General features: G+C 40.5%; 2 protein-coding genes across 8 annotated transcripts in view; both read left to right on the top strand.

Annotated features, from left to right (window-relative positions):
- Positions 1-12,132, top strand: part of pacs2 (phosphofurin acidic cluster sorting protein 2) — an 80,487-nt gene extending 68,355 nt beyond the window's left edge. For all 6 annotated transcript variants that reach the window (XM_062979437.1, XM_062979434.1, XM_062979436.1 and 3 more), the window contains 3 exons: positions 1,911-2,137; positions 3,652-3,765; positions 4,329-12,132. In XM_062979437.1, coding sequence (XP_062835507.1) covers positions 1,911-2,137; positions 3,652-3,765; positions 4,329-4,441 — 454 coding nt within the window. In that variant the 3' untranslated portion in view covers positions 4,442-12,132. The remainder of the gene's footprint in view (positions 1-1,910; positions 2,138-3,651; positions 3,766-4,328) is intronic.
- Positions 12,133-16,805: 4,673 nt separating this feature from the next.
- The window catches only part of mta1 (metastasis associated 1), a 59,837-nt gene continuing 54,421 nt past the window's right edge, over positions 16,806-22,221 (top strand). The window contains exon 1 of one of the 2 annotated variants that reach the window (XM_062979438.1): positions 16,806-17,014. In XM_062979438.1, the coding sequence (XP_062835508.1) occupies positions 16,987-17,014 (28 nt within the window). In that variant the 5' untranslated portion in view covers positions 16,806-16,986. The remainder of the gene's footprint in view (positions 17,015-22,221) is intronic. The other variant, XM_008108974.3, reaches the window with a different exon arrangement.

Raw genomic sequence — 22,221 nt, 5'->3', positions numbered from 1 at the left:
TTCTGTATACAATGGCAGGCAAATTTAAAGCACGGTGCACGTGTGAAGCATATGAATTCTGTTTCATGTCTCACTTCCTTAGTTTTCCAGAAGCATTCTCATCCCACACTATTTCTGTTCTAGGTTGTGAATGACATTTTTCCTTCATTTATATTTTTCTGCCTTTTTCATAATATATTAATTTTGTGCACATTTTTCTAATATACGTGTTTGGGAATGTGTTTCTTACAGTAATTAAACCTGTTTACTAGTTTTTCATACTTGTTCACTTAGTCGCGTACATTTTAAAAATAGTCTTCTCTCCAGAGTGCATTGCAACCCTAGCATGTGTATTCATTTCTGAACAGGATGTTATTCAGTTCTACGGAGAGTTTTAAAAGATGTGAAATAGGTACAGTATTTCTGAAGGGAAATGGGGATTCAGGGAAATCCTTTTTCTGCCCTAGCTAAAAATAAGGCCTACTGATGCTTATTCCGGATCTTCCGGAGAGGTCCTTTTCTTGCTGCCACCATCATCATGTATAGTTGATTTGTATTGTTTTTTAAAATGTTGTGAGCTGCTTTGGGTCCCGTTTAGGGAGAAAAGCAGGATATCAATAAACTATTATTATTATTATTATTATTATTATTATTATTATTATTATGCTTGTGTTTGTGTACCTTCAAGTTACTTGTTGACTTATGGTAACCCCATAGATTTCCTAGGGTTTTTTAACCAACAAATATTCAGAGATGGTTGTGCAAGTTCTTTCCTTGGTTATTTTTTTCAATAATATTTCTGCTTTTGTAGCTGTCATATTCCAAACAAGAGAGAAATGGGAAGGATGGATGGAAAATGATATAGATGATAGAAAGATGAATAGATAGATAGATATATCAACTATTTCTGTAGGTAAATAATTCAATTTGTTCCTCTCACCGAATGGTGCTCTAAATCTCATCTTAACACTTAAAAAGGAATTAGCAAGATTAAAAAATCATCCATCATTACTGACATTTACTTGGTACCTGTGGGATTAAAAATATATTGGAAATCATTCATGTGCTATTTAAAACTGTTCACTGATAAAGAACCTAGCTGAAAATAACCCAAAGTTACATTATTTTGAAGACAGATCTGTTCTTGTAAATCACACTTGAGTACAAAGAAGTCTAAAACTATTCTTGTTCCTTTGTGTCATATGTCTGCATAATAGGAAAAGCAGATAAATGATATGAAGGCGTAAGATTTTTGAGAAGATTCTATAAATTTACTTTTAATTTCTGTCTCGTGTTATACTGATTTTTTTCTAACACAGGAACCTCTTGTTATTTAAGAATAATTTGTCAGTGGGGATGATGGGTAGCAGAGTGAAATCCAAAAAATTCACCATCCCGATTCACCTCCTTCTCTCCAGACTGTTTCCCCGTGTGGAAAAACAGCACTGGATAAACTCACTCCAGCAGACGAAGTCCAACTGTTGATTATCTTTATTTACATGATCTATTTACAGACAGAACAAATTCAGTCCTTTCTTCCATGAGTGCTTTCCGAAAGCACTCATGCACACACACAGCACATTGCTCATCGCTGTTCTCCGCTCTACACAGGAAAAAACTCCCTCTACATTCCACAGGAACAAGATAGTAAGTCCCGGTCAAAACACACTTGACCCCATTGGTCCTGTGATACATCAATCATAGCAGACTCTCATTAACTCCATAATTGCTGAATCCAGATTGATTTTAACATTTCATAATACACAATACCCTGACATAATTGAGAAATATAGTGGCTATAACTATGCATCAAGGTTCTTGAATGGTAGAGACCATTAAGCATATTTCCAATATACCCCCTTGGTATTTCCACCCTCCCTCCATAAAATCTGTATGTGTAATAACTTAAAAATTAAAATATTTTGTTACAGCCATAATCTTGGTATGGAACTGATGGGACTTCAGTTAGATTACTGGATTGCATCTCATCCTGTGGAGAAGAAGAGAGATTCAGAGAAAAGGGATCCTTCTACTGCCAAAAACACACTGAAATGCACTTTCCGGTCTCTCCAGGTCAGCCGGCTGCCCACGAGTGGAGAAACTACGTCCACCCCTACTATGTCTATGACAGTTGTGACTAAAGAAAAAAACAAAAAAGGTGTGGAAAGAGAAAGTAAATCGGTCCTTTGTTTTCTGCTAACAGTACTAAGTTAAGCTTGTTTTCCAAATAATAAAAAGGTTCCTGTCAGATCTTTTGGGTTCTGTGGGGTTACTAGTATTTCGGATGCATTTCATTGCAATAGTCTCCAGCTAATTTTCGCATTTGGTTAAGTGCATCGACGAGAACCTGATTCATATTCTTGCAAAATTAATATTTGCAGCTACACTTGCTAGATCAGGCTTCTTCAGAAATGATTCTAAGAAAAAAAAATAGAAGACAATTGTCCAACATGGCATACAGTTAAAGAGACCAAGGAGCACAATCTCAATTATTTTATCAAGATTGGAGCAAATAAACAGGGAACTTCCATACAAATATATTTTTAAATACAAGAAGCAAAGTAGTTTGCGGATCAGCAAGAGTAAAACATCATCCATCATTACTGACATTTAGTTGGTACCTGTGGGATTAAAAATATATAGGAAACCATTCATGTGTGATTTCTGCCTACCTGCAAAGAAGCTAAAAACTTCTATAGGCAAAACCGGGGCCTGCAGAGGATACAAACATGACATTTGGCAAATAAAAGGTGGGCAACAGCAATAAGCAGCAGACTGTCATTCTCCAATTTGCTGGAAATATTGAGAGAGAACCTAAAGAAAGACCTTCCACAGCAATGGGCTTTTGCCCCGAACCCATGGTCTCTAATCTCACAATTCACCATCATATCTATGATAACCCCTTCATGAGGACAGGTTTCAGAAATTAGAACATTCATATTAATATTTCTGAAATAGCTGAAAATTTATAGACCTATTAGCTGATTTTGCAAGAGAATATGATAGTTCACACTCACCTTCTCTTTCTGGGTAAACAAAGCTGTTTTCTTACCCAAATTGAAATTGATTCAGACAATTAAACCACCCAAGAATTTTGAAATGGCAAAAACAAAACAAAACCCACTTGAGCCTATTATCCCAAAAGGATGCAGTGATGACCAACCAATAACTGGCAATGGGTATTGTGATTCACTTGGAGGCACTGACTGTGTCCTAGATCCAGCTTTTCAGCTTTTTTTTGGCAGATGATATTAGAGGAGTGGAAAGGAGTTGTCCAATAATTGCTTGCTCAATAAAATCTGACTACCTAGTCATCTTGACTGCCAGTTGTACTGGAGGCAAGGTGTTATCCAGGGTATAATGGATATTAAATTATTTTACCATCACTATGTTTAGAAATCATACAAGGTTTCCTGTATGCATGCATAAATATGTGTGTTTCTGAGAGGGGGGCATCTAGTGTAGGGGTGATGTAAGAACATTTAGGGATGATCACATCAGGAGGAACAGTGATATTGGTTGCACTCACTTTTGGTTATTTTTCTGTCAAAATCAATTTCTATCACTCACTCGGTTAATATCAGATCCTGTGTGCACTAAGAAACGCTTTCAGGTAAACAGGCACAAAAGAACTCTGCTGATGGGGTTACATGTCTTCTTGGTTTCTTTTAGTGATGTTTCTGCCTAAGAAAGTAAAAGATAAAGAGTTTGATTCTAAGAGCCAGTGTATTGATGGTATCAGTCGTCTGATTTGCACAGCAAAGAATCAGCAGAATATGTTGCGGGGTAAGTGTAAGAGTTCCAGTTTTCATTTGAATGTCTGTTTGTTGTTCATTGCCTGAGGTGTTATGTTGTTCCTTCGCCGATCATATTGGAATTGGAATTTTACACAGTATTTTTCTCTCTGTGTCAAAGAGTGTTGATGCCTCACCTGGCTGTGTTTCATAGCATTAAGCCAGGACAGTTAAAAGTGCTGTCAGACTGCATTTTGTTCTATAGTGTAGATGCACTCTTAATCACTTAGTGTCCTGTGTTTTATTATTATGTTTTAGTTTTAGTTTCATTTTAATTATGTGTGTGAGTGTTCTTTCTGTTTCCTTTCTTCATTCTGAATTGTTTTTTCCCCTGAATGTTTATTACTTCGATTGTGAATGATATTGTGTTGTAGCTAATAAAGAAATACAGCAATGTAAAAATAAATAAATAAATAAATAATATACTTGAATAGACAATTTGATTAAAAAAAACACGAATAGAAACGTATACAGCTGCTTCTTCCTTCAGTATAAGCTGCAGCCATTCCCAAAGCAAAGCTTTCATAACCTTGTTTTTTGTGTCTCCAACTATAGTGCTTATTGATGGAGTGGAGTGGAATGATGTGAAGTTCTTCCAGCTTGCAGCACAGTGGTCTTCCCATGTCAAGCATTTTCCCATCTGCATCTTTGGACATTCTAAATCCTAATGTAGGATAATTCCTATGATGCCACAAAACATTGAGTGCCAGCTATTTGTTTGTTACATGTCCTTGGATAACTGCTTCGTTACTTTTCTGTTTGTTTGTCATTTGACTGCGGAGGAAGAATACTTGAAATGGCAGCAATTCAGTTTTAATTCTGGACATACACCTATGCCAATTGCAGGAGCCTATGAGAACCGCAACATAATCTCTGCTTATTAATGTGGAAATAGCTGAATAGGGAGTGGAATGGGAGGTTTATTTGGCAGCAGGTTAGGAATGTTGGTAAAGTTATTCAAACTTGAAAGATTTCAGCTAAAGAGGAATCTCTGACTTTTTCTTTCATTCTCTTCAGTCCAAGCTGTTTTTCTTATCATAATTTTACCTACATGACGAATCTGATTTTCATGCTCCACCGCATCTTCTGCTTTCTCTGTGGCATTTGTCATGTTTTTTCAACATTTAATGTCATTCTAGAGATTGGAAGGAGCAAACCACTAGATTGCCTTGTTTTTACTTAATGTCTGGAATGCAACCCGCCTTATGGTTCCCCACATGGAGAGGATGGAATAAAAGGGGTTTTTGAGGCATTATGCTACTGCATAAGTTATTTATTAGCGTAATAAATGTATTCAGTTTGTTCCTAGTTTTGTAGGAAATAATAATTCTTCCCTGATTCCTGACAAGTGGAAGTAAGTTTAGTTAAAGGAAAATGTTTAAAACACTTCTCTCTTTGTCTCCAAATGCTCCACTTGCCAGAACTGAAATTGCTGTTCATTTTTTGCCAAAACTCATCTGTGACTTGTGTGATTGGCCTCCTACCTGATAAGATGTGGTAAAGTGAGATATGAATCCTAAATCATGTGTGTTATGTATCAGTGGCTCCAGTATATCGCAGTGTAATCTACCATCAGTCCAGTTGTAAAACACCTTTTTGTGTGAAAGATACTACTGGAATGACCACCAGGTAGAATGCATGTTTGGGCTTTGTGTGTGTCTGCTGTCACTTAGCATGTTGCACTTACTAATATTTCAATACAACCTTGACCCTTAAATGTCAGATACTACTTGTAATAATTTGTAAGCATAATGTTGCCAAATAGCGCCAGAGAAGCAAAGCTGGTCTTTAGCTTCATTTAGGTGATTTTCTTAAAACATCACACTAATATCTGCAAAAAAAGTCATATACAGTACTTTTCATTGTTTCCTTATTTTGATGAAGCACTTTGGGAAGGTTATTTTATTATAACCCCATTAAACTGGAATGTTTGAAGAATATATTCCAAATATTCTCTTCAGGCTGATGGTTTCCATTGGGACATAAGCTGTCATCCCTGGACTTAGAAACTAACATATCTGGAAGGCAAAAGTATTCCAGAAGTCTAAGTCTAGAGGAAATGTTCATAGCTTGTGCCTTTCCTGCAACTAAAAGATCTTTTCTTGTTGAAATCTTTCATGGTCAGAATCACTGGGTGGCTGTGAGTTTTCCGGGCTGTATGGCCATGTTCCAGAAGCATTCGCTCCTGATGTTTCACCCACATCTATGGCAGGAATCCTCAAAGGTTGTGAAGTCTGTTGGAAACTAGGCAAATAGGGTTTATATATCTGTGGAATGTCCAAGGTGGGAGAAAAATCTCTTGTCTTCTGGAGGCAAGTTTGAATGTTGCAGTTGGCCACCTTGATTAGCATTGAATGGCCATTGAGCTTCAAAGCCTGGCTGTTTCCTGCCTGGGGGAAAGACCTTGGTTGAAGGATAAGTGTTCTAGATTGTATTCATATTTTGGGAAATGTTCTCTGAGCCTTCCTCCTTGGCCGTAAAGATTCTCTTGCTGTGGTTGTTCTTCTAGTTCTTTTTCTTGTTACGACCTTCTTACTAGTTTGTAGTTTTCTCACTCTTTCACCAGTTTTCTGTGAGTTGATCACTCTGAAAAGGAGCCAATAGGCTGAAATGTTGATTGCAGGTTAGTAATAATGAATAGTTGGAGAGATTAATTGTCATATGGGTAGGCTGAAAACCTCCAGAAAGTGTAGTATGTGGTGGATGCTGTCCTTCCTTGCACCAAAAGAGTTTGTATACCAGGGCTCTGTTTTTTGTATAGTAGATCTCTCTTTTTAAAAATGAAAAGCTGCTGTTGAAGCCACTGTTGTGTAGATCTTGAGGGGAAAACAATGTCTGTTACAGACATTTGTTCTATATTTTATTTTTACTAAAAATGCTGTGCATTACTTGATTGCCTCAATTTGTGCTGCTGTTCTAAGAAAATAACACTAACTTTTTGTCTGAGAGCAACACTCTCCTTCTCCTTGACAATATGATCTAATTTAAGGAATTTTACCTTGTTGCTCTAGGGTAGCTGCCAGCAATGCCTTCAAAAGAAGGCACACAAGCACATAATTATTTCTCATGAAATTGTGAAGTGGACACATTAGAGCTGAACAGAAGTTGCTTGACTCCCTCCTTTCACCTTTATGCTTGTCCAAACACAATAATCCAAGCACATTTCATCTTTACTCTGTCTACTCTCACAGAGCCCCGAACTTGCAAGCTGTGACTGAGATGGTGCTCGCTTTTCTTTGCAATAATATTGTCAGTGGGTGTAATTAAAGACTTTATTGTACATAGAGATACATTGTAGCATGCCTGGGTCTTCCATACACCCTGTGACAACTATCTTGTTCTTGGGCTGAATCTTCAGTTGTTAAATTTTTCAATTCATAATTGAATATTCTGTATTTCTGGAATTGTATGTTAGATACTTTGCCTACAAACATGGTGGGAAAGGTCTTCAGCCTGAGAGGACTAGATTCATTCCTACCTCATTCCCTTCCCAAATATAAATATCAGTACCTTTTCCTGAACACTCAGGAAACCAATAAGTACTGCGAATTGATATTGTTGCCATTGCTGCTTTCATCTTGCCATGCTTTATTAAAATATAGGACAAACATACTAGAGCTGAGATGGTTAGGGCATCTAGAGCTCTGTATAGCAGTGAAATATTTATTTCTTCAGGATACGGAGAGCTGATTGATTGGTAGTAGCATTCTCCTCCAACAGTTGTTACTCTTCTCATATTTGATTTGAAGGTATCAGACAATGCTATTTTTTATCATGTCAGAAGTGAATTGAGAATATACTGCAAGTCGCTTTCGGTGTGAGAGTATCAGCCGTCTACAGAGACGTTGCCCAGGGGGTTACCATCCTGTAGGAGGCTTCTCTCATGTCCCTGCATTGGAAGCTGGGGCTGACAGATGGGAGCCCACCTTGTCTTGCAGATTCGAATAGCTGACCTTCAGATCTTCAGGTCAGCAGTTCAGCCATCACAAGGGTTTAACCCATTGTGCCACCTCGGCTCCTAGACAGTGCTATGCTACTTCATAATAAGAAAATATCGATATATGAATCTGTATAGAAAGAAACCTAGAGCAGGTGAGCAAGCAGGTGGAAATGAAAAAAGTTTGTATTTAATGTCAGCTGTTGTTGAAGCTCTCTGGGACTGTTAATCTCCAGCTCTATTTCTTCTATATGAAATTTTTAAATGACAGTGGATTTGGAGTGTAATAAATTTGACACTCGTGTACTTTCAGATTTCAACTGTGAAGATTTTTTTTTTAAACAGCACTTTCTAATAACAGAAGTGGAAAACTCTGGAAGGTTAGGGAGCTATATTAGATCTCTGGGAGACCTTGAAAGATGTAATTCTTCCATCACATCTGCTCCTGTAAAATAAAATGAAATGTTTTGTCCTCATGTACATTTGCATCATGTGTAGGGGCCTTTCTGGGCCATTTCATACCAGACACAATGTCTGATGCCATGTCCTATTTACTTCCTATTTAAAAAATGCCTCTCCTGGGCCCAATTTGCTCAAGGGGAGGGGGCAATGTCATGGGAATGTACTTCATGATCCCTACAGCACATCTGCTGGCAAAAATGTTTGGAAAAAAGTACAAAATGTTTTTTATCTTTAAGGAGCACGGGATTCCTCTAAATATGGTGGAAATGCCCTCCATATACTAGAGTGCATTTGAGGTCATTGTGGAGCAATGACCTCAAAAAACTTTAGAGGCATTAGAGGTCACAAAAAATAGCCCCAGGGGCTCATGTGGCCTGCAGGTACACTTTGCTCACACTTGCTAGTAGGAAAAATGATGTTAGTTACATGTTAACATTATCATCTGTGAAGACACATATGTGGGTTTTCCTACATAACATTTATTATAGTGAAGCAATATACATAATGTTTTTAGCACTAGTAGAGACAGTAATTGAGCCAATAGTTTACAGGTACAGGCAGCCATATCAACTAAAGGTAAACAAAAAGATGTATCCTGATGACAGTTCTCTCTGCCGCCTTTTGCTGCATTGGGTGGGTTTTGTTTACCATATAATGCAAACTGGCAGTCTTTGTGGCCTCAATTTGAAAGGGCTGGCAATAGGATGTTGAGATGTCCCATGGTGAACAAGGAAAAAGAGTTTGGGTTTTTTGAGGAGGGGGATGAATAGCTTTGAGTGCCTCTGACCATAGAATCATTCTGGGAAGACTGTATCTGAGACCTCTTGTACAGTCGTTAAGCTCTGAGTCATGTAAAAAGTTCCAGATGTTGGTGCTGTGGCTCTATTGCTTTTCTGTTGTTGGGTTTCTCAGAGTTCCTTTCTGTTTCACCTACTTTTTAATGTAGACATAAAATCATAGAGGGAATGAATGAGATGTCATTACTGTGCAAATGATACTCAAATGTAGTTGCGAAAGTAGTGACTCTGAACTGATGCTTGTACTCATGTGTGGGCCAGATGAGCCTTTTTGTGTGTGTCAGAAGTGACTTGAAAAACTGCAAGTCGCTTCTAGCGTGAGAGAATTGGCCGTCTGCAAAGACGTTGCCCAGAAGACGCCCGGATGTTTAATGCTTTACCATCCATGTGGGAGGCTTCTCTCATGTCCCTGACAGAGGGAGCTCACCCGCTCTTCCCAGATTCGAACCGCTGACCTGTCGGTCAGCAGTCCTGCTGGCACAAGGGTTTGACCCATTGTGCCACCGGGGGCTCCCAGATGAGGCTGATAAACTGGGATTCAGTTAAGAGAATCATTCTGTTAGTAGACAGTCTTTTTGTCCAGTTAATTGTGTTCAACCTGCTTTACATGAGTTTACACTCCTATAGAAGGAGCAGTTTGTTCAGGGTTGCCCATACAGCCAGGTGCTAGCTGAAGTCCAAGTAGCTTCGGTGGCATGGAATGCTTTGATCTGAACAGAAAAGAAATATATGTATATGTATACACACACACGCATGCACACACACACACACAGTTAGCTTGCTGCCTGAATTGCTGCAATAACTTGTGTGTAGTCTACCTCTCAAGAAGGTCCCAATACTTCACTTTGTGCACAATGGAATAACATGGTACAGTAGCTCACAAGGATTTATGTTTTTGAACAAAACATCTCAGTTACCAGTTTCTAGACCTTGTGTGAACTATTGGTCATAGGATGGGGAAAGTATATTGGATAAAACAGGGCTGTGAACTCCAAATATTGCTGAATTGTAACTCCCAGCATTCCTTATTGCAGCCTGCTGGCTGGGATGGTAAGATTTAGTAATCCAGCAACATTGAAGTTCAACAGAATTAATAGTACACTTTGCCCAAACTTTTTATTAAATACTAAATGCCTAGCAATCACAATAATGAAATGGGTGGCTGCCTGAGAAAGAACTTTCTTTGTGGTTGTTCTCTTCCCATGGAATGCCCTCATGAGAAAAATCCACCAAACTTTCTCTTTGGTAGTATTTAGATGCCAAGTGAAGACTTTTCCCTTCTAGAAATAATTCAGTCCCTGATTTTTGCTTTTTAAATATGTGATTTTTTGCCAGCTCTTAATTTCCTAAGAGGTTTTGATACCATTCTGTCCAATGAATTTCTTTTAGGTTATTATTCTGTGTTTTATATTTGTAAAGCACCCCCAAAAACATTTTAAGATTGGGCCAGATATATATAAAAATGTAAACAAATAGGTGGACATTTGGACAGAATTGTAAACAGCAGACATTTGTTTTATTAAAAGCATCTCACAGGTTATTCCAGAATTGTCCAACATGCCAAAATCCCTCACCAGCTGGTTCAAGCCAAAAATAAATTACTCCTCTTTTGTCCACGTTGGACTGATTCTCTGAAGTGAAAGTGTTCAGCTCTGAAGTAATACCATTATGGAAAGATGGGCTGCATTTCTCTGTTGAGGACCCCACAGAAACTGCTGGTGGTTCTAGAGTTTTTCCTTTCCCAATGCTTTACTGCTATGATCAAATTTCCTGTATTAAGTTCTAAAAGGAAAGGTCTGGTGTGGCTCCAAGATCATCTGCTCTTTCCTGGAGTTTATTGTAGGTCACCACAGAAGCTTTGCCTGCAATGCATTGGCTTAGCCTTGTGCCACTGTGATTTTATGTACGTAAATTCTTGTAGCGTTCAGCCTAAGGAGTGGGTCTGTTATGTTTAGAGACAGGTACTGAAATGAAAATCCCATAGGTTCTGTTTTGCCTATGTAGATATTTTTATCCTAAAAGTAGTTTGTTCAAAAGCAAGTGTTTTGTGCCACTTAGAGTTACATTTCCATACATTGGAGTTGTCTATATGGAGTTTATTTTCATTGGAAGATAGGCATAGGAATATGGTGTGTGTTCGTTTGTCAAGAGTGGGACCAAATGGTAATGAAGTGTAAGATTTTCGACTCAATGTAGAAACAAAGTCAAAGGGATGAGATCCCCATGAGCAAGATGGCTCTCTTTCACAGCTGTAGTCCACACTGCATATATCCCAGTTCAAAGAAGATAATGTGGGATTTTATTTAGTTGTGTGGAAGGGGATAAGTAGCTTCTGCAGATTAAAGCAGCGTAGGTTAGATAGCTGTAAACTCAGCTTCACATCAAGGCATCCAGTTGTTGGGAAAGTAATGGTAGTAATGGAGGAGGAATGGGTGGGAGGAAATTTCCCACCTTTTTCAGTATTATGTCAGCTGTGAAGCATAAATGTGCATAAAACAAGCATGATGATCTTGTTTATATTGAAGTTCTGGTAAAAAAACTACCTCTCCCATTTCAGTCATTTGGACTCCATGGACTGCACAGTACAAAATGAATGGATTTAGTTCACAGTCCTTAGGGCCCTTCCATACTGTCCCTATATCCCAGGATTTGATCCCAGATTATCTGGCAGTAGAGTTGCTCATAATCCAGTTCAAAGCAGGTAATATGGGAGCAGATCCTGGGATACAGGGCAGTGTAGAAGGGACTTTAGATACCTTTTGTTTCCAAACCGCTACTCAGAACAGTGGCTCCTAAGATTTAAGCAAGAATAAGAGGGAAAACATGGCAAAAGAACTAATTTGTAAATATCCTTAAAAAGAGAAATAGTTGAGTCAGGCAGGATATCTTGTCTTTTGAAGGAAAAAACTGGCAGCTCAAGCCTATACATCCTTCAGTGTACAACTTGGGAGGTTTGTCGAGCGCGAACTTACTAGACAATAGAACTTTGCTCAAATTGTCAAATGAAGGGATATCTATTTCTAATCAGTCCATCTTTTTCATTGTATTTTTTTTAAGATTGTAAATGTATATAGCTTTTTTTGGAATAAACTGCAATGTAGACTACTTTATTAAATATTTTATTATATTAATGCACCACTAATAAAACTGAATTGGAAACACACCTGTTTTAAGTCTTGTTTCGGAATGAGTTATTTTACTTTCTGCTTCCTGTTCTTATTAGGCAATATTTAGGTGACAATTCAAAGCTTTGAGATGCATAAGCCTTATCATCATTACATCTTTTTGAATTTCCAGCAAGTATTTAATAAATAGAACATGCTAGAAACACTGAAGGGATTTGAAAATGGTGTAATGACGATAAGTGACAATAGAAATGTGTCATTCAGTGGGGATATGCATAGAATATCTGATGAATATAGACTGAGAATGGATAATGTCTTTAACTGCAATGATTGTGGCTAATGGACTGAGAAGCAAACACCCAACTGTCAGAGTATATGCATTATTCAAACAGGCACAACAGCAATTCAGCTGTCTATCAAGAAGTTAAATAAATAAATGATTATGTCCTCACTGCGAAAAATCATGCAGATCCAGAATTGGTCTCTACAGTCACGTATGGACTCACCGCCAAGACTCTACCCTTGGGAAACAATACATATGATGATGATGTCAATGCATTTTAACAATTAAGTGTTCATCATCAGAGGACAATTTTTAAAAGTCTCAGGGCCCCCTGGAGTTTCCTTGCATTTGGAGCCAGTATAAACAGTTGTCACTTCCTTTGGAAGCTGCCATGGCTGTTCACACCATCCCACTTTCATCAGGCTTAGTGAAGAGCCAAGAGATGGATGGTCCTTTCTCCTCTCAATCTGGTCTTAGTGGCAACCACCAGCACAAAGCTGGCAATGTTGTTGTCTAATCCTTTGCCATTTTATTTTTAACTAACATATATTTGGCATTACCAGAATGTCGGAGGGGCATTACCCCCTGCTTTCCTTTCTTTCCCCCTTTCCTTTCTCTTCCCTCCCTCCCTTTTCTCTTTCCTTCCTTTTCTTCTCCAGCTCCGAAGGCCTGCTTCACAATATCTCCAAGGCAACATGGCTTCTTCCTTATTGCTTCCCTTACCCTCAGACTTGTCACCTGTCTTCTCCAGTGACTTCATAGAGGACCACTTCACCTAGCAACGACCTTTGTGGTACACAGAGACTTTGACATAGATATCTATTGTGTACCCTGTATTGATGCTTTTTATGATGTTCACATATGTTGGATTTATACCAGCTTGGTGCAGAGCGTTAAGGATAGCATTTCCCTCAACTGAGTCAAAGGCCTTTTGATAATCAAGGAAAGCAAGACAAACTGGAACTTGATCTTCTCTGCTTTTTTCCAGAAGCTGTTTGACTGCATGGATATGATCAAAGGTGGAATAGCTGTACCTGAAGCCTGCTTGTTCTTTGTTGATTTCTGCATCTTGAGATATTCTTTGCAGCAGGATCCTTGTGAACAGTTTATATAGTTGAGAGAGGAGTGTAATAGGAGTGCACAATGGATATAAAACTGTTGCTGGAAATGTGCCATATCTCAATAAACAAAGGAGTGCATCAAGGAAACACAATATCACCAAAAGAGTCTGCGGTGACTTTGGAAAGCTTCTTCCAAAAAATTAAATTTAAAGGCAGGATTTCAGTTAACGGTGAACAACTTTGCCAAAACTCCAGTAGATTTACATGATCTACAACTAGCTCAACTCTCAAAATCAGCAGGAATGGAAAGAACATGAAAAAAAGGAAATGGATGAAAAATGAGCCATGTATGCAGAGCCGTATCATAAACAGAGATGGAATTGAGGAAGTGACTGAATATGTGTATCTTGGACAACCAAGTACAGTCGAATAATTTGGCAAATGGCGAAAGGACAAGACGCAAGGCTGCTTGTATGGCTTTTAATCAAAACCAGATAGTGCTAACAGATAATAAGCTGCCAATGAAAGTCAGAGCACATATCTTCAACACTAGTCTTACCGGCAATGTTATACACATCTGAAAAATGAGCAACAAAGTTAGAGGAGGAAAACTTGTGGTGACTCAGAGAGCAATGGAAACATGGATGTGTGGCGTGACAATAAGAGATAAAGTTAGCAACAAAGAGCCAAAGAACCAGGGTACACAATGTGGTCAAATGAAATCTATGAGGCAAAAAAGATGGGTAGGGTCAGCCCCACAGCCAGAAACAAAATTTGGGAGAGGTTGAAACTTTTTTTTCAGATGACTTTTCAGGTCAGTCATTGTTGAGATCTGACATGAAATCTCAACAAGGCCCTGAAATTACCATCATTATGCAAAGGTTCTTCATAGGTACCGTGTTTCCCCGAAAATAAGACAGTGTCTTATATTAATTTTTGCTCCCAAAGAGGTGCTAGGTCTTATTTTTAGGGGATGTCTTATTTTTCCATAAAGAATTCACATTTATTGTTGAACAAAAAAAAGAAAAGAACATTATATACTGTACACAAACCAGCATAACCGGACAAACTGTAACTCCTCTCAAGAATTTCTTGTTACAACCATTATTTTCATGTACAACAATCTATGGTATATACATTTACCAATCCTGCATGCTCCAGTGTTCTGTTTGGCGGGCATGCTTCCAAACAAAAACTTTGCTAGGTCTTACTTTCAGGGGAGGCCTTATATTTAGCAATCAGCAAAATCTCTACTAGGTCTTATTTTCAGGGGATGTCTTATTTTTGGGGAAATAGGGTAATAGGTCCTGAATCGTTCTTCCCTCTTAAAGCCAATTCTTGTCAGCCACAAAGGACAATAAATTCAACGATTGGCAGAAATTACTTTCTGTTTTCTTCTGCATTCTTTATCATGATGATGGGTTACATCAAGACGTTTTCCACTGAGAAGTTCTCAACCAAGCACAAGTTGTTCTGATGGTACTCTGGGTTTTTTGTGTCTATTGAAGACTTCTATTGCATCTTTCCAACTCACAAATGGTTTAGCAACCAATACACCAAGTGTCCGATGAGCACCTTTGCCCCCAGCTTCCCCAAACACCACACAGCCACTCCAGGGTGCACCTTGTACGTGAAATGAGTAGGCTAACTAGGGAAATTTGCTGAAGCATTTGGGTTGAAGTTTTTGATGCCTCTTCTTATCCACAGGATAGACATATTCTGGCAATGGAGTCTGCAGATTTTGTGCCAATTGAGCTTTCATTTGGTCATCAGAAACGGTCTTGTTCATCTAAAGTCTAAGGTCTAACAATGACACAGCTTCTTCTCTTTGCTCCTGCTCCATGGTTTCTTTGGAACAACTTGGATTAGATCAGTGGTTCTCAACCTGTGGGTCCCAAGTGTTTTGGCCTACAACTCCCAGAAATCCCATCCAGTTTACCAGCTGTTAGGATTTCTGGGAGTTGAAGGTGAAAACATCTGGGGACCACAGGTTGAGAGCCACGGGATTAGATGAACCAGTGGGAGACTCCAGTTTCCACCTGCATTCCACGTCAACCCCCACCCCACCCCGTGCCTTAGGCTTTGCCTGCTGGCAATGAGAAGGCCAACTTGGTCAGGCCAGTTTGGTCACTTCACCATTTCGCCCACATCTATGACAGGCATCCTCAGAGGTTGCGAGATCTGTTGGAAACTAGGGAAGTGGGGTATATATATTTGTGGAAGGTCCAAGATGGGAAAAAGAATTCTTGTCTGTTGGAGGCAAGTGTGAATGTAGCAATTGGCCAGCTTGATTAGCAGTGAATGGCCTTTCTGCTTCAAAGCCTGGCTGCTTACTGCCTGGGGGAATCCTATAATAACAATAATAATAATAATAATAATAATAATAATAATTTTATTTTTGTATCCCGCCTCCATCTCCCTGAAGGGACTCAGGGCAGCTCACATGGGGACAAGACCAAACAATAGTTAAAATACAGAACAATGAGTTAAAAACATTATACTGTAACAACATAAACACATATCCTTTGTTGGGAAGAGTTAGTTGGCCCTGATTATTTCCTGTCTGGACAAAATCTGGCTACCAGTGTTAAAAAAACACTCTAAAATCAGGACAGTAAGTAAAGAGAAACACTCAAAAATAGGGGAATTCCAGACAGGAAATAATCAGGGCCAGCAAATCACCTCCCAACAAAGGATTCCCCCAGGCAGGAAGCAGCCAGGCTTTGAAGCTGCAAGGCTGATTTGAATTCCTGGAATTGTGATGTAAGTTGCACATGATACAAACAGAGTGATATAAATGGGGTGAGCCATTTTCATATAAAATAACTGAATGGGGCGGGGGGGTGTTTACAATTTTACTCAGCTTGCTACCAATTTTAAAGAGGCCATTCAATGCGAATCAAGGTGGCCAATTGCAACATTCACACTTGCTTCAAACACACAAAAGTTCTTTCTCCCACCCTGGTCATTCCACTGATATATAAACCCCACTTGCCAAGTTTCCAACACACCTCACAATCTCTGATGATGCCTGTCATAGGTGTGGGCGAAACGTCAGGAGAGAATGCTTCTGGAACATGAACATACAAACTGGAAAACTCACAGCGACCCAATGGTTACGCTATTCGGCCAGAAAGGGAAAATAAAAGCTCAGGATGGTAAAATTTGGCAAATGGTAGATTTGCGTGAAGCCCAAAGGAGTGGGTCCAGGACAAATCGGATCGGATACAGAGAAAGAGATTTGGTTTCTGCCTGGTCTTGGTTGGCGGCCTTCCTTCTATTTGTACAAGGAGCCCCGCCGCGCGCTTCCGGCTCCTGCTCTTTCCCCCCTCCCCTTCCAGAGTCGGAGTGCGCGCGCAGCCTGCTGGGTCTCGCGCAGTCGCGGGGCGGAGCCACGTCCGCGAGGGCAGGGGCCGAGGCGGCGGACTCGCTTAGCCTACCCTGCCCTGCCCCTCCCTCCTTCCCTTCGGACGCCCCCCGCTAGTTGTATTCCCCGCCGGGCCTTCTTTTCCTCCGTCCCTCCCTCCCTCCCTCGCTCCTTCTCCGGTATGGCTGCCAACATGTACCGCGTCGGAGGTAAGCTCTCTCTCTTCGCTCGGCATCCCCGAGGACTGGGCCGGGCCTGCTGCGTGAGGCATTGTCTCTGAAGCATCACGAAGGCTGGCTGAATAGTGGATTCGCCTCTGGGAAGCAGCGCGAGGCCTCCGCTCCGGCTTTGGGATGCCTTCGCCCTCTCCTTCCCTCGCTCCAAGAGTTCAGCCCAGAGCAGGCACCCTCCAGCTGGAGGGCCTACAACTCCCAGAAGCCCTCGCCCGCTTGTTCGATGGTGAGGAATTCTGGGAGTTGTAGGCCCGCGCAGTTGGAGGAGGCCTGGACTGGAGCTTCTCGGAGGATATCTGCCTGCCACCTTCGGGGCTTGGCGCCTGTCACGTTTGCAGCCCTCTGTGACCTAGGCAGGCCTCTCCCTGAGCTGTCCTATCAAAGCAAAGAGGCTGATACCAACTGTGGAGAGTGGTCCCTTTTTGTGGTTGCAAGCTCTTATTCCTCAGTAGCCGTTAAAGAGTAGCACAGCCCCCAGCTCCACTGCCTGTTTCAAACTGCATTGACATTGTAGACCAGGCACGGGCAAACTTGGACCCTCCAGGTGTTTGGGCTTTAACTCCCACAATTTCTAACAACCAGTTTTTGAAGTCCAAAACACCTGGAGGGCCCAAGTTTGCCCATGCTTGGTGTAAATTGAGCCTCTGTATTTATTTATGCCTTTTTACTCCGCTCTGGTGGCACAGTGGGTTAAACCAAAAGGTCAGCTGTTTGAATCCTGGGAGAGGGGTGAGCTCCCGCTTTTAGCCCCAGCTTCCACCAACCTAGCAGTTAGAAAACATGCAAATGGGAGTAGATCAATAGGTACCGCTTCGACGGGAAGGTAGCGGTGCTCCATGCTGGCCACATGACCTTGGAGGTGTCTACGGACAACGCCAGCTCTTCAACTTAAAAATGGAGATGAGCACTAACCTCCAGAGTCGGACTCGACCAGACTTAATGTCAGGGGAAAACCTTTACCTACTTTTACCTACCCTGCTCTATCTCAACCCCAAAGGAGACACAGAGCGACTTCGACATTGGCAGTATTCAGTGCCACATTAAATATAGAAATGTACAAATATAGAATACAATATATGTTAAAATCATAAAATGATTTATGATGATGTCCAACTCTACTACTACTTTTCACCAGATGCTAAAGAGGTTGTCTAGGTCATGAACTGGTGCCTTGCCGCTGTGATGTTCTGGATGAGGACGAACAAATTGAAGTTTAATCCAGACAAAACAGAGGTCCTTCTGGTCAGTTGTAAGGCTGAACAGGGTATAGGATTACAGCCTGTGCTGGGTGGAGTCACATTCCCCTTGAAGGCGCAGGTTCGAGCCTGGAACCCCAGGTCTCGGCGGTGGCCAGGAGAGCTTTTGCACAATTAAAACTTGTGTGGCAGTTGTGCCCGTACCTTGGGAAGTCTGACTTGGCCATGGTAGTCCATGCTCCATGCTCTGGTTACATCCCGAATAGATTACTGCAACACGCTCTACGTAGGGTTACCTTTGAAGACTGTTCGGAAGCTGCAACTGGTCCAACGGGCCACAGCCAGATTACTCACCGGAGCTGTGTACAGGGAACACACAACCCCCATGTTGCGCCAGCTCCACTGGCTGCCAGTTTGCTACCGAGCACAATTCAAAGTGCTGGCTTTAGCCTATAAAGCCCTAAACAGTTCTGGCCCAATTTACCTGTCTGAATGTATCTCCTCCGATCAACCATCTCAGAGTGCGATTGGCGGGGACAAGAAAGAGGGCCTTCTCAGTGATTGCCTCTCTGCTATGGAACACCCTCCCTGGTGAGATTAGATCACCCCTTTCCCTGCTGTCCTTCAGAAAGATGGTAAAAACCTGGCTGTGGGACCAAGCCTTTGGGGCAGTGCAATAATGGCAGCAGTGGGAAATTTCACCCTGCTGACTGGATACGGTACGGCCGACTTGTGATGGTTTAAAATAATGGTTTTAATGTGAAGATACTTGATTTTAGTGTTTGTGTATATTTATGATTTGTTTTATATTCTGTCATTGAATGTTTGCCATTCAGTATTCCTCACTTATTGCTGGGGTTAGGTTCCAGGACCACCCGCAATAAGTGAAAATCTGCGAAGTAGGGACACTATATTTAATTTAATATTTATACATTATTTTAGTAGTTATACACTATTTTAAGTCTTTATTAACCAATCGTGTGTTGATAAATCGCCTCCTTCTCCTCCTATTGCTGCTTGGGCTCCTTTTCTCTCCCTTTGGCTTCTCCTTCCTCCCTTCCTTAGGCTGTAAATTGTAATTTTTTATGATTTATAATAGTCTTTTAGAGTTTATTGAAAAACCGCGAAACAGCGAATCCGCGAAAAGTGAACCGCGAAGTAGTGAGGGAACACTGTATATATGTTGTGCTTCTCCCTGAGTCCCCTTTGGGGCGAGAAGAGCAGAATACAAAAGTTTCAAATAAATAAATAAATAGTAATAAAAACAATGGCACATACTGTTAAGCATTACACGTAGACCCAATATCATAGTCCAGAAGCCGTTCCGAATTGCCTTACATTCCATTCACTTCATAGCTGGATGTTGCCCTGTACTACTCCCCAAATATAATGGATTCACACCTAAAATATGAAATGGGAGTGTTTCATTTTTGTACTTTAAATAGTTTTGAAATTGGGCTTTCTGTCCAACAGCTGAATGTGTAAACCCAGAACAGCATCCAACTTCTACTTTGTTTTTGGTGGAAGTATAAGCTAAAAAATATGATTCGCATCAGTAGATGGATATGTAGCGGAGCATTGCTCAGATAGCCTTTCCAGATACTTGCAGCTAGACCTCTTATCAATCCTACCCAATAAATCAGTGGTCCCCAAACTAAGGCCCGGGAGCCGGATGCGACCCTCCAAGGTCCTTTACCTGCCCCCCACCCTCAGTTTTATAATATAATATTTTTATATCAGTTTTTAATAAAATATATTGTATATACATATAATATTGATAAAAATATCAAGGCACACAACAACAATCCTAATTAACTTGACTATCTCTTTGGCCAGTAGCAGACCCACACTTTCCATTGAAATCCTAATAGGTTTATGTTGGTTAAAATTGTTTTCATTTTTAAATATTGCATTGTTCTTTCATTGTTGTTGTTTTGCACTACAAATAAGACATATGCAGTGTGCATAGGAATTTGTTTGTATTTTTTTCAAATGATAATTCGGCCTCTCCACAGTCTAAAGGATTGTGGACCGACCCTCTGCTTTAAAAGTTTGAGGACCCCTGTAAGAAATCATTCACTAGCATAGACTCCTATAGACCCCATAGTAACCTATGAATGCGAGAGCTGGATCATAAGGAAGGCTGAGTGAAGAAAGATAGATGCTTTTGAACTGTGGTGTTGGAGGAAAATTCTGAGAGTGCCTTGGACCGCAAGAAGATCCAACCAGTCCATACTCCAGGAAATAATGCCCGGCTGCTAACTGGAGAGAAGGATATTAGAGGCAAAGATGAAGTATTTGGGCCACATAATGAGAAGACAGGAAAGCTTGGAGAAGAGAATGATGCTGGGGAAAATGGAAGGAAAAAGGAAGAGAGGCCGACGAAGAGCAAAATGGATGGATGGTATCCTTGAAGTGATTGGCTTGACCTTGAAGGAACTGGGGGCGGCGATGGCCAACAGGAAGCTCTGGCATGGGCTGGTCCATGAGGTCACAAAGAGTCAGAAGCGACTGAATGAATAAACAACAACAAGCATAGACTCACATTTCATTTTAAATGCAGAAATACATTGAATTTCAGTGAGATTGTCATATTCTAGCATGGACGTTTTAAAAAGCTTTTAAAGAGCTTTCTCAGAACCCCTGCAATTCTTTTGCAGAACCGTAGGATTCTGTGGAACATAGCTTAGGGACCACTGATCTAAGGACTGCACATGTTGCAGATGCTAGTGGACTCACAATCTATAATACAACTAACTGTTTACTTCCCTCCCTAATGTAAATGACAAGGAAATTTCCTTTGGCCATGTGTGACAACCTAGAGTACGAGTGGAAATCAGTAGCCTTCCATTCACTGCTGGCATTTTCAAATTCTGTCATATTTAAAAGTTTTGACAAATAGGAGAGCTGGACCAAAACTGAGAAAGCGAGTCTCAACAGAAATAAATGAAAATTACTACAGCCAGGCAAGAAAAATGAAATGCACAGATATAGGATATGCGGTCCCATTATACCACAAACTCAACATGAGTCAACATTAAAGTGCGACAGCCAAAAGATTTAATGTAGTTCTCAGTTGCATCTGTAGGAATATAGGTAGGAAGGCATAGTCCTAAAACTCGCCTGTAATATTGTGTTCAGTTCTGGGAACCACAATTCAAGAAGTACAGTGGGGGGAAAGTATTTAGTCAGATACCAGTTGAACAGAGAGGCCTGTAATTGACATCATAGGTAGACCTCAACTATGAGAGACAATATGAGAAAACACATCCCAAAAATCACATTGTCTGATTTTTCTCAAATTTATTTGCAAATTATGGTGGAAAATAAGTATTTGGTCCATAACAAAAGTTTATCTCAATACTTTGTTATATATCCTTTATTGGCAATGACACAGATCAAATGTTTTCTGTAAGTCCTCACAAAGTTGGCACACACTTTTGCTGGTATGTTGGCCTATTCCTCCATGCAGATCTCCTCAAGAGCAAATACTGTAAATAAATAAATAAATAACAGCAGTGATATTTTGGGGCTGTCGCTAGGCAACACGGACTTTCAACTTCTTCCAAAGGTTTTCTATAGGGTTGAGATCTGGAGACTGGCTAGGCCACTCCAGGACCTTGAAATGCTTCTTACGAAGCACTCCTTCATTGCCCTTGCGGTGTGCTTGGGATCATTGTCATGCTGAAAGACCCAGCCACGTTTCATCTTCAGTGCCCTTGCTGATGGAAGGAGGTTTGCACTCAAAATCTCACGATACAAGGCGCTATTCATTCTTTCATGTCTAGGGATCAGTCGCCCTGATCCCTTTGCAGAGAAACAGCCCCAAAGCATGATGTTGCCACCTCCATGCTTCACAGTAGGTATGGTGTTCTTTGGATGCAACTCAGCATTCTTTCTCCTCCAAACACGACAAGTTGTGTTTCTGCCAAACAGTTCTACTTTGGTTTCATCTGACCACATGACATTCTCCAGTACTTTTCTGGA

The sequence above is a fragment of the Anolis carolinensis genome, chromosome 4, assembly GCF_035594765.1.
Source record: "Anolis carolinensis isolate JA03-04 chromosome 4, rAnoCar3.1.pri, whole genome shotgun sequence".
NCBI lineage: Eukaryota > Metazoa > Chordata > Lepidosauria > Squamata > Dactyloidae > Anolis > Anolis carolinensis.
The sequence above is the reverse complement of the archived record's forward strand: the minus strand, read 5'-3'. Positions and strand labels throughout refer to the sequence as shown.